Consider the following 12,612-nt stretch of genomic DNA (forward strand, 5'->3'; position numbering starts at 1 on the left):
TCTAGCAGAAGGTGGCATTTTTTGTTCTGGCCAGTGGTTTGTGATTTGATACGCAAGGACACAGAGGGAAGAGCCATGAGGTGAGCGTGAATGAACTTGACGTCTGTCCACCCTCCCTGCCAGGTGGCTCTGGCTTGTCTGGATGCCAGTGATCGCCCTCTCGCACAGCTGGCCCTCCCCCAGGGAATGACCCTGAGAGAAGTCCTGCTGTGTGCTCTGCCCCGCCGAGACGTTAGCTGCCTCAGGATAGCGCAGCTCCTGCGCAGAGTGCCATTCCCATCTCCCTGGCTTAGGTCTGGTGTCGGGGGAGAACCTGCACAGTCTGACACGTCCTCTCCCTCCTGCCCTGCTCCCCTCCCGCTGTGCCCTGCAGACCCTGCCCAGAAGGACGTGATGCTCGGCAAGTTCCACCACTTCCAGCACTTGGCTGAGCTGTACCACGGCTACCACGCCATTCAGCGGTACACGGTAAGGTGGCCGGGAGATGAGTCCTGGCGGGGGCACCAGTCCCGGCTGAGCTGGGAGCCCTGGGTACGTCTTAACAGAGCAGCAGACCTCTGGATGGAGGGTAAACCCAGGGCATGATGACCTGCTGAGAAATCCTCGTCTCCTCCTGGGAGACAGTTTGGAACTTTGATTTTCCTTGATTGGTTACTTGTTTGAGGTGCAGCATGTGGGCTTCAGAATTAGCAAGCCAGAGCTGGAGTGGGCCCTTCTGGTTGCTTGCTTCAGGTTTGGATGACTCAGGCAGACTGGATTAGCCACTTAAAGTGCCGTCTCTCTAAGTGATCGGTGGGGGACGTTGCCTGGGGCCCTCTCTTCTAGGTGGGTGAAGGTCTAGCTCTAACCAAAGGCCTGAGGTCTCTTCCCTGGCCCTGCCACTGACCTGCTATGTGACCTTGAGCAATTTACTTCTCCTCTCTGACCCTCAGTTTCCTTCTCTATAAAGAAGAGTGTTGCCTTGATCTCCAGAGACCCAAATAGTTCTTTTTAGTTACTCCTGGATCCTTCTGATTAAGCCATTTTAAATCTGCCTCCTGACAGTAGGGAACAGGTGACAGATTGTTATCAGCCTCCCTATTTTGTGTACCTTCGATCACTCAACAACGTGAGCTTATCCTGTGCTCGTAAGCCAGAGGGTAATATCAATAGACGACCTTTATTGAGCACTTGCTACATACCAGGCAATGTGCTGAGGGCTTTATTGTGTCAGCCTTTCAACCATGCAGTGAGATAAGTGCTGTCATCCCCATCTTACAGATGAAGAAACTGAGGCACTGGACAGAGAGATCCCACAGCTAGTAAGTAGCAGAGCCAGGACTTGAACCCAGGCAGGCTGACTTTGAGCCTGTGCTCTTAGCCCCCCACCCCACTAATTTAGAGAAGGCAGACCCCTGGCCTCACGCCCCAGCTCCACTGTGTGACCTTGGGCAAGTCGTTTACTTTCCTCTGTGCTTCAGCTTCCTTCTCTGTAAAAGGAGGATAATAACAGTACCTACCTGATGGCATTGTTGTGAGGATTCAGTGAGTTAATATTGGGAAGCACTTGGAAGAGTGACCCTGCACGAGTCTCAGCTCTTCCCACTGCCCTGTGCGAGGGGCTCAAACCAGTTTTCCATTGGCCCACTCCCCGCAGGCTGAGCAGTTGCCTTTGGGTGTCTCAAAGGCCCTGCCTTCCACCCTTGGTGCCTCTTTCCCCTCATTTGTGCTGAGCTCCTGGCACATTCTCTGCCTCTGGGGGAAGTCTGGCAAGAATGACTCTTGTGGGGAGGGGAGGTTCCCTGCCTGAGCCATTAGCCCTGCATCTCACCTCTTCCCCGCACCAGGCCCAGTGGTCTCGAGGGACCTCATCTTCCCTACAGTCTTTTTGGGGCCCCTTATCTCTATCAGGTGCTTACCTGGAAGGAAGCCCTCCAAATTAAAGACCCCAAACTCAGGGTGGAAGTCAGGGCCCAGCCCGGTCTCAATTTGCCTGAGCCACTTTGGGACCCAGCTCCGTCTCTCCCTGCTCTTCATCGCCCTTGGCCCCTGGAGGCAGGGGCCTGGCGGTCTCCTCTCTGGAACAGCTGAGCTCTGCCCCAGGACCTGATGCAGCTGTGAGCTTCACACTCACTTGCAGGGCCTGGCTCTTCATCCCAGCTCAGGCTTCTTCACTGGGCCCTTCCTTCAGTCAACAAATGCCCGCTGTGTGACACGCCCTGTGCCAAGACCTCGGGCACAGTGCTGAAGGAGACATTGTCCCTGCCCCCCAGGAGCTCATAGTCTAGTAACAGGCGACTGCAGTGCAGTTCCCGCAAAGGAGACGCTTAGAGGACTTCCTCGGAGAGGTGGCCCCCAAGCCAAGAGGTGGGAGATAAGTAAGAATGGGGCAAGTGAAGAGGACGAGGAAGGGCATTCCTGGCAGAGGTCACAGCGGGAGCAAAGGTCTGGAGGTGGGTGTGGTGTTTTAGGGTTTGGCATCAGGGCCCGGCAGAGCAGCTCTGATTGAGAGCAGGCTGGAAAGGGAAGCATCAGACCTTTTCTGAGATAATGGCGTCCTTCCCAGAGGAGAGGTGCGAATCCCGAGGACCCCCCCCGCAACACACACACTCCCTCCTCTTTCTGGGACATTTCTTAGCTTCCACATCTAGTGCAGTATAACCAGAGGCAGGCTTCTCCCTGGCTGTCACCCAGAAAAGGATGCACTCTCAGGTTTTCTTGGGTTCTTGGAACTAACAGAAGCTATAGAAATTTAAGTGAGAACTAAAGAGAGACTGCTGGGTTCTGGACCAAAGAAGTAGTGTAAAGTGAGTCCTCACAAACTGAGACCTAAGACCCTCACAAACTGAGGGCCTAAGTCCTGGTGGCTCAGTGATGACTGTGGCCTAGCAAGACCCTTCAGGAAATGTCAGTTTTATTACCATTAGGTGCTCACTGGTGGGGGCTGGGGGTGGGTAGCTGGCCTGCTTTCATCTTGTCATCTAAAGCCACGCGCCAGATTCCTTCGAAACAGGGTTTTCTTAATCTTTTATAGACTCCTCCTGATAGAAAGTTCCCTCTGCTCTACTGTGTTGAGCTTCTGGCAGCCTCTGGGTGCAGAAGACCTGTTCCTTCAACTCAGCATGTCTTGAGTGCCTGTCTGTCAGGGCCTGTGCCGGGCTCTGGGGGCGGAGGGATGCAGCTGGGAGCCCCAGCGCCTGGCACACCTGTGGGCGTCGCACAGTCAGGCTGCTGCTGTACAGCAGAGAAGAGGCCTGCGATTTCATCCTACAAGGGGTTAATTGCCTCCGCTTAAAGACGTGCTTATATGGAGGTCATGTCTTAAACCGCATAAAGGTCTCCTCTTCTAGAGCTACTTGGAGACAGCTTGAGCTCAGGGAAGTGGAATCCTTACTGACCCCAGAGGCAGTGAGCTTGGGAGAAAGACATTGTTGGGCTTTGGGATCAGACCTGGGTTTGAATCCCAGCTCCACTCCTTTCTAGCTGGTGACTTGGGCAGATCATCTCTCGAGGCCTCGGTTTTCTCGTCAGCACAGTGAGGATGACAATGCTTCCCTCACGGGATTGGGTTGGGGACCACCAGAGGCAGTGGCTGCAGGCGCCCGGCACACAGTAGGTGCCCACTGGGTGGGTCTGCTGTTCTGTTGAAGTCGCTTGGAGTTACTGGTGTCTGCCTCTCGCCCAGCGCAGCAGCAGCTCGGCTGAGAAATTCAATCCTGTTTGCTTTCCTCACGGCAGGAGGAGCCGTTCAGTTTCCACCTTCCCGAAACGCTCTTCAACATCTCCAGGTTCCTGCTGCACAGCCTGACCAAGGACACTCCCCTGGGCATCTCTAAAGTGTATCCTTTCTCTCACCCCACCCTCTGTCCCGCCCCTCTTGTCTAATGGCCAGAGCACTTTGCTGGCAGAAGTTTCCCTCTCTCCAGCTGCCTCGGGGAGGGGAGAGAGCTCGCCCTGCCACTGCTGTTCGGCTGGAAGAGAGGCTCAGCCAGGGAGACCGAGGGAGCGCCAAGGGAGGATTAGTTTTCAGGGCTCTCTGGGCTGGGCCCTGCAGCAGGCCTCTGGCCAACACACTGTCCAGGCCCTCCCAGAACCCACAGATGAGGGTGTGACTGAAGTGAAGGAAACGCCAGGCCTTCGGGGCTTGGAATATTGGGCACTTCCCTGGGGGGTGGGGGGGGACCGTTTATTCAGCCCAGGTGGACAGAGCACCTGCTGCATCCCCGGCCCCGGACCAGGCAGTAGGCGACAAACTGCCATCAAATGGGGAGGTGACAAGTGTCAGGGCCTGGTTCAGTGGGGCGTGTGCTGTGTCCCAGGGTGGAATGCAGCTAGGCCGGGGCCAGGGTTGGCGAAGGCTGCCTAGAGGAGGTGACAGCCATCCTGTAGGCTGAGGTAACCAGGGAAGACGTGGAGTACATGTTCCAGGGGAGCGCCCAGCGCCTGGAAGGGCTTGGAGGGAAGTGAGGTGGGGGGAGGGAGGAGCTGAAGGCCCCCTGCGTGCCAGGCTGGAGGGGCAGCGGCCTGAGGGCCTCCCTGTGACCCGGACTCTCCTTCTCTGTCTGGTAAGGGCCACGGAGGGGCCGTGAGCGGAGGCAGGGCCTGAGGGCCTGTGCTGCCAGAAACGACCAGGAAATGACCCCAAATCCTGAAGGTCCTCAAAGTGATAAAAGTCGTAATAAACCCATGTCCTCTTCTAAACACCACTATCTCTAAGCCCCTTCCCAGCCCCACCCAACCCTGCCTTCTTTCCTTGAGTAAAAAACCCTCCCAGTCGAGGGTTCAGAGGTGAGAACTAGCTTCTCTAAAGGGTTTCAGGCCCGTCATTTACATTTCAGGGGAAGCTGCCACAGACCAAGGGGCTCTCGGGACCTACACCCGGCCTTTGCTGCAAGTTCTGTTCAAGTCAGCAGAGTTTGACTGAACCCTTGCCCTGAGCTTCACCCTTGCTGTCCACTGGGGATGTGGAAACAGCTCCCGACACAGCGCCTGACTCTGATCAGGCACGGTGGAGACACAGACAAGGAAACTGGCCTCCACGTGACTGCTGGGGTGGGCGGGGCCACGCTGGGGGTGTGGGGAACAGGAGCCTGGGGAGGGAGAGTGGGGAGGAGGTTGGGCCTGGGCCTCATTTAGCTGAGGCGTGTTAGGGAGAAGTGGGGAAGGGCAGTCATAGGTGGAGGGAGGGGAGGAAGGGCAGGCCAGGCCTGGGCACAGCCGGCCTTTGAGGTGACCTGAGATGGAGCACAAAGCCTAGGAGTTCCAAGGAGGGCCTTGGAGCAAGGGAGGCTGCGCTCAGAGCTCGCCATGGCCTTGGTGAAGTGCAGGCACAGGAGTGTCTGCACCGGGGCGGTCTGGGACCAGGCTCTGTTGGCGGGGCTGGAGCAGGGGGGTGCTTGGTGCCAGGCATCCTAGGGCCTGGCTGGCAGGCTGGGTGAGGCCAAGGGAGCCGTTTTGGCTTGGGCAGGGTACAGAGTGAGCCGTCAGCAGGCCCAGAAACCCCAAGCAAGATCAAAATATTAATGGAAACTACGCTGTCTCTATCTCTGGAAAAATCTCTGGGCCTTGATACCTGAGAAATATACTTACATCCCACGAATGAGCGAGGCAGTGCTCAGACTCCTTCCCGTGCTCTCCTGGCACCAGCACGAGCTGCGTTCCAGCACGGAGCTCGCTCCAGAGGTGGGCAGTGCCAGCTCTCGGGCCTGGAGTGACCTCTACTGTCCTTAACGTCGTTATTGGCAGGAACACGCTCTTCACTCTAGCCAAACAGAGCAAAGCACTGGGTGCCTACAAGCTGGCCCGGCACGCCTATGACAAACTGCAGGGCCTGCAGACCCCCGCCAGGTTCCAGAAGTCCATTGAGCTGGGCAGCCTGACCATCCGCTCCAAGCCCTTCCAGGACAGCGAGGTGAGGGCGCGGCCCCCTCGGGCAGGAGGCTTCTCCTGACACCTCCTAGTGCGACCTGGGTTCATTTGTAGATGGCTGCCGTGCTCCTGGGGCTTTGCGCTCCCGCCCGCCCGCCACCCAAGCCCTGGCTTGCCAACTCTCTCCCCTCTTCCCTCTCTGTGTCCTCTCTTCTCCGCCACAGCCCTGCCCTCCCTTGCTTCCTAGCTCTCCCGAGGCTCCAGGTCTGCTTTGCCCCAGTGCCCAGGTTGGCCCTGCCTTCACCTCAGCCTAGGAGCCCCTCCCCTAGCCCACCCCTTCTGGAACCGGTTTGTCACTTGCCAGCAAATCTACTCCGAGTGTCTGCAGCTCAGTCAGTGCCCCAGCCCGCCTTCCTCCAACCCAACCAGCCGCTGTCTCTTTCACAGTCCCCTCCTTCAAGCACAGAGCGGAGACTTGGCATCAGACAGATCTAGGTTCAAATCCCAGTTCCCCCATTTCCTCGGTCTCCAGCTCTATGAAATGGGGATGCGCCTAATAGCTTTCCCACGAGAAGCTGTGAAGAGAAGTGAGCCAACGTGGGTAATGTGCTTAGCGCAGTCCATGGAGCACAGGGACTGGCTGGTAAACAGGGGCCGCGGTGGTTGTCATTCCTGCCAGGAGAACCGCGCTGCTGAGCCCTGCCTGGGAAGGGGGTGTCCAGCACCGCTGTGGTCCCTGTAGGCCCTTATGCTGCTTTGCCACAGCTCAGAGCCTGTGTGCTGTGCCCTCTCCAGTGCCCCCTCCCCACCTACCCAGGTGGCCTTTCCTCTCAGCCGCCAGGCCCCAGGGAGCTGAAGCCAGGGGAGGAGACGGGGCTGGACCCCACCCCACCCCTGCTGGGCCCTCGGGCCTTTGTGGTGCTGGCGTTTTGTAGGAGCTGGTGCCCTTGTGCTACCGCTGCTCCACCAACAACCCGCTGCTAAACAACCTGGGCAACGTTTGCATCAATTGCCGCCAGCCCTTCGTCTTCTCAGCCTCTTCCTATGGTGAGTGCTGTGTGCGGTTGGGGCGGCCGGCATGTGGGTGGGGCACCTGTGTCCTCCTTTGGAAATCGGGGACTGTGAGACCCCCACCCCGCCTGACACACACAGTCACTCCAGGTTCCCAGAGGCAGGACCCCAGTGCTGCCCCGACCTGAAGCACCCACCCCTCAGAGCCCAGTGTGCAGCGCTGCCTGATGAAAATGCCTGGGAAGAGGCGCTGCTAGTCAGGCCCTCCATCTGCGAGGCTGATGTGGCTCTCAAGCCCCAGCTTCTTCCATGTTGACGAGGGTCAAAAGCCCTTTCCCAGTAGCTGTGCAGAGACGCTTCTCTTCCGTTGTAGAGGAGTCCCTCCGGCTCCTAGGGGGACAGAGCAGGGGTAAAGGCCCCCGGTGCTCACCCTTGCGTACACACGCATGCCTGCACGCACACACACGTACACGCACACATGCTTGCTTACCCCAGATGTGTGGCAGGCAGCAATGCTGCACCTGCCAGCTTTCAGAGAGGCCTGTGCTGGGTGGGGAAGGAGCTCTGGGACCCTTCCACCCCCTCGCGCTGCCTGGTGAGAGCATTCCAGCCCCAGCCCCTCCCCCTCCCTGTGCCTGCAGAGGTGCTGCACCTGGTTGAATTCTACCTGGAGGAGGGGATTACTGATGAAGAAGCCATCTCCCTAATTGACCTGGAGGCGCCAAGACACAAGCGTGAGAATAAATGGCAAGAGATCGCAAGCAACAGTATCCTGGGTGCTGGCCAGACCCTGTGTGGGTCAGCTGAGCGTCGGCCTGGGAGCACGCCAGGAGGCAGGGGCCTTGGGGGGTAAGGCCAGGGCAGGGCAGGCCACCCTGTGTGATGGTGAGGACCATGTGGGAGCAGGCATAGGGCCAGAAATGGGCAGAGCGCTGGCCAGGGTGCAGCGGTGCAGGAGGGGACAGCACGTGCCCACAGGCCAGAAGTGGCACATGGAAGTGGAGATGCCGCCTTGGCCTTCCACCCAGGAGGGCCTCCCACCCACCCCTGGCTCCTGAAAGGCGCTCCCCTGCTTCTGGCTGTGTGGGGCTGGTGAGCAGCCAACGCGGCGTATGACGCCTGTATCGGTGGCCCAGCTCTTCTGGTCAGGTCACTTTTATGGACAAGGGACAGAGACACAACTTGGACAGGCCAGGCAACAAAAGGGTGTAGAGAAACCTAGCATGGACGGGTGCTCAGCCTCACCCAGATGCTTGCTCAGCGCTGACGGGAGCCTGCCTCCTGTCCTCTGGGGCCTGCTATCCTCTGGTAGCTTCATTCGTAGGCCGCACCTGCCCTGTCCCCACCAGCAGTGCCCAGCCTGCATCCCATCAGCCCTGCGACCCCCGGCGCTTCTCCCAGCGTGTCAGCATAAACCCCGGGGCACGCCCTCCCTGGAACACGTCAGGTGTCCCTGTGGCCAGGACCGCAGTCGTGGTCCCAGCCGAGCTACGGCGTGCACACGGTGGGCCTTGTGAGCACACGGCAGCTGGGTGGGCAGGTCTCGGTGGACTGGGAGCCGGTGTTTCTACGAGCTTTCAGACGAGGCCGATGCCGCTGGTCTGTGGACCACGTTTGGAGGAGCAGGATTGAGGAACACCCAGGCAGTTGTTTACTGAAGGACAGAGACGGGAACCGTATCTGCACTCACGCCCACCCTCTACACACTCACGTCAGATGCTTAGGCTGGGTCGTAGCTGCTGTGCGGGGCCATGTCCCGCGCCTGACTCGGCACCAGCAGCCTCCCTTCCCCTGGGGGGCCCTTCCTCATCAGACCCAGCCAGCCTGGCAGAGGGGCGGCTCCCTGGGATCCGCAGGCGCTCTCCGCCTTCTCCCTGAAACAGGATCTGCGAGGCCACCTCAGGTGCCTGCAGACCACCCGGCAGCTGCTGAGTGTTTCTCCAGGAGCTGGCGGGTTTGCCGGCCGTGGTTCCCAGCCAGGCCCATCGTTGCTGCTCCCACACCAGCAGGCCCACAGGCCTCCGCTCACACGGCGCTTCTCGCCGGTCTCCATGAGCCGTGCCTGGTCTGAGGAGGCAGCAGAGGCCCGTCAGAGCCCCTTGTCTCCTCCTTCCCCACCTGTGCTCTGGGTGTGGCCCCGGCCTCGTGTGACCGCGGCGTCACCCCGGCCCACATTCCCTCCATCCCTCCATCTGGAAAGCCACTCCACAGACCTTGCCACGCTTCCCCACGGCTGGTAGGGAGAGTGCCACTCAAGGCCTGGAGGGAGCTCCCGTGGGTCTCAACGCATCGGGTGGAGGGTGGGGCCTGTCCCTCGGCCTCAGGTCCCGTCCTTGACTAGCTCCTGCAGCTTCCCAGACTCTGAGGCTGGACGAGACCCTGGACTCCATGGGAGACGATGACCCCTTCACAGCCAAGCTCAGCTTTGAGGTGAGGGCGCCCCTCTGAGTGACGGGCTTCTGAGACCCATGAGGCCTGCTGGCAGGGTGGTCTTGGGTCCCTTTTCTGCGCACACTCCCTGTCGGGGCCACTCGGGGGAGAGAAGGTGCCTTCACAGAGGTGGCCTGGCCAGGTTCTATTGAGGGACCCGGTGGGGGAAGTGTCTGGGGTCCTCTGTGGGATCATAATCCACGTAAACATGTCCCCGTGGCTGAGTGAGGGCCCTGGTGCCCCTCTCCCCGCCTGCCCTACAGCAAGGTGGCTTGGAGTTTGTGCCCGTGGTGGTGAACCGCTCGGTGCTGCGCTCCATGAGCCGGCGGGACGTGCTCATCAAGCGCTGGCCCCCGCCCCTGCGGTGGCAGTACTTCCGCTCCCTCCTGCCCGACGCCTCCATCACCATGTGCCCCTCCTGCTTCCAGGTACCTTGCCTGCTGCCTGCAGCTCGTGTGTGGTTCCCAGTTTCTCGTCTCCACTGCTTTTCCATTTCCCAGATGTCCCCTTAGGGAGGCCAGGCATCTGGGAGGAACACAGGTGTCCCTCAGCGGCCAAGGCCAAGACCAGGGCTCCGAGTTGGGAGAAAGACTCGGCCATCCTTAGGCCCTCCCCACTCTCACATGCATTCCATGGGCTGTCTGGAGTGGACTTGCCCCTGACCCTGTGCTTTCTGTACCTGCCCTTAAACCAGGAGGGCTGGGCAAATGTGATGCACCTTTGAACTTCATTTAGGAAAAAAAGGGGCCTCCGACCTTCTCCCCCTCCCTCCCAGTCCTCAGACAAAGGTGGCCTGGATGTGGTGTTTCTAGTCCCGACTCACTGCCAAGCCACCTGCCCTTGGAAGGTCAGTGGTCCCCACCAAGCTTGGGGCTGCTGAGCGCCCAGAGCTGCGGCCTGGGGTCCCGGCCGTCTCTCCTCAGATGTTCCACTCAGAGGACTACGAGCTGCTGGTGCTTCAGCACACCTGCTGCCCCTACTGCCGGAGGCGCATCGACGACCCCAGCCCTTGACCGGCAGCCTCGGGACCACCTGCCCCCTCCCGGCCGCCTTGCAGGCAGCTGGGCTATCGAAGGAAGAGTTAAACTGTCAGAATGTGTCTTCTGCCCAGATCAAGTTTGAACTCTAGGGAGGGGCCTTGTGTAACCACGGAATTCCTATTTATGGCATTTCATGCCTTGTAAATACTGCCAGGAGAGGGAGAAGAGAATGTACATATATTTTCTAAGAAAAAAAAATCTGTTACTTTCAGAACGGCTCTGAGTTGTTCACGGCAGCCTGCTGGAGTCCACAGATCTGTCAGACCATTAACATGTACACTTTGTGAACAGATTGCCTCAATAATTACAAATAAAAGGGCTACTTATTTTCATCATCCGTGCCTGCATTTTCACAAATCTTCGTATTGTCTGCAACTTAATTTCCTTATGCAAAAGTGCACCTGTTTCTAATTTGATCTGAGAGGAACATTACATTTGTGTGCTCTTAAAATTTAATCTAATCGAAATGGGAATGGTAGGGGAACGGGTTTTTAAAAATATTTATTTATTTTGGTTTTAACGGGGCTCCATCTCAACGAGAAGATAAGATATCTGGCTCTAAAGAAGGTGGCAAAGAGGGCTGCCGCTCCCAGGGGCTCTGGAGTCGACTCTCCACTTCCCAGCTGGGGCCAGGCCCCCCTGCTCCCCACCATCCCCTAGCCCCACAAGGTGACCTGAAGCTTTCCCCTTCCTTCAGCTCCTGGAGCGGGTGGGTTTCGTTTGAAGTTCCAGGAAGGTCCCTTCTCCCGAGCACCGGCAAGTGTCCGATTCGGCAGCTCGAGGGCCGATGAGAAGCTGGGGAGGGGAGCTGACGTTTTTTGGGGACCTTTTCTGTGCCCGCCGTGCTTCATAGGCTGGCTCAGTGACGGAGGGGGGTGATTTCCCTTCTGCCGCCATGGGGGCTAGTGGAGGTGCTGGGGCCCTGGCTGCGAAGCCCCTGTCCTGTCCTGAGGCCTCTCCCTTCGCCCTCCGCTCTACCTGCCCAGGAGGCAGCGAGCAGTCCAGTGCTTTATACAAAGTCCTGACGGCAGGAAGAAGGGAACTGGGCTGCCAGGGAATGTGTGGAAAACCACCCTGGTGATTAGATATTGATACTTTACAGGGCATCTGTGAAGTGGGCAGAGCGGGACAAATGTCCCCATTGGAGGGATGAAGACCCTGAGGCCTGGAGAAGGGAGCAGCTGCAGAGGCCACCCAGTGGTGAGTCCAGAGCTGGACCCTGCCCCACCCTCTCCTCCCTGCCTCCCTCTGCATCTCTCTTAGGGGATGATGGAGGAAAATACAGAAAGGGAGCCAGAGAGTTGTGCCAACAGAACTCCTCCGTTGAGTGTCTAATTACGTACGATCATGCATGCTCTCTCTCTCGCTAAACATTTATTAATGTGTTAGGGTTTCCATTAGCGCATTACTTGAACTGAAAGCACTTGCATATGGCTGGGAGAAAGGAGAGGGAAAAAACAGCCCCCCGCCACCTAACAGGCGTCAATCACAGTGACAGATAAGATAGAGGCTAGAGGCAGGGGAGGGGCCCAGCCTGAGACTCCAGCGTGCATCCTGTCAGCCGAACGACGCAGAGGTGAGGGTGTGCTGTGCCGGGTTCTGCTGCCACAGGGGAGCTGAGTGCCAGAGGCCTGGGTCTGAGCTCCTGTTAAGTCTGGCCCTGACCGAGCGCCAGACATGGTGCCGAGCACTTCCCATGCACCATCTTCTGTAACCCTCTCCGTCTTCAAGGATGTCCATTGTACAGATGCTGAGACTGAGGCTCAGTGACATTCTCTTTTCTTTCATTCATCAAATATTTACTGAGTCGAGACAGAGTCACAGGCAGGCACAGCCTTTGTGCGTGAGCACTGTGTCCTGCTGCTCTCCTGTTCCAACCTGGACAAGGCCTTGGCCAGGTCCAGCCCTCTCTCCAAGGCTGTTTTCCCATCTGTACAAGAGGCCCCTCCAGCTCTGACACTGAGGTTCCAGCCTCAGTCTGTGTCAGATGACCCTGACAGCCCCTCCCATGCCACAGTGAGGCAGGCACCACGGGGGTCTCGAGATGCCTGTCTCACTAAGAGGAGACTGAGGCCCGGGGAGAGGAGCGGCTGCCAGAGGCTGTGCAGCTTGGAAGTGGTTCAGGCTGCGACTTGATCCTGACCTCTTGGCTCCAGGTCCTCAGCACTGTTTCCAGTTCCTGGAAGGAGGAGGTACGGAAGCAGGGATTGGGTGGCCCAGAAAGAGCCCCAGGCCAGACCTTAGGTGGCCCTGGCTCTGGCCCGGCCTCAGCCCACTGGTGTCT

General features: G+C 58.6%; 1 protein-coding gene across 17 annotated transcripts in view; it reads left to right on the plus strand.

The window, feature by feature from the left end:
• IFT122 (intraflagellar transport 122) overlaps positions 1-12,612 on the plus strand; it is a 77,720-nt gene that overhangs the window by 59,898 nt on the left and 5,210 nt on the right. For 5 of the 17 annotated variants that reach the window (XM_033865461.2, XM_033865467.2, XM_033865464.2 and 2 more), the window contains 8 exons: positions 374-468; positions 3,718-3,818; positions 5,725-5,890; positions 6,783-6,894; positions 7,500-7,625; positions 9,209-9,288; positions 9,552-9,716; positions 10,064-10,663. In XM_033865461.2, the coding sequence (XP_033721352.1) occupies positions 374-468; positions 3,718-3,818; positions 5,725-5,890; positions 6,783-6,894; positions 7,500-7,625; positions 9,209-9,288; positions 9,552-9,716; positions 10,064-10,168 (950 nt within the window). In that variant the 3' untranslated portion in view covers positions 10,169-10,663. The other 12 variants (XM_033865479.2, XM_033865462.2, XM_073787729.1 and 9 more) reach the window with 11 other exon arrangements.

The sequence above is a fragment of the Tursiops truncatus genome, chromosome 10 (genome assembly GCF_011762595.2).
Source record: "Tursiops truncatus isolate mTurTru1 chromosome 10, mTurTru1.mat.Y, whole genome shotgun sequence".
NCBI classification, from domain to species: domain Eukaryota; kingdom Metazoa; phylum Chordata; class Mammalia; order Artiodactyla; family Delphinidae; genus Tursiops; species Tursiops truncatus.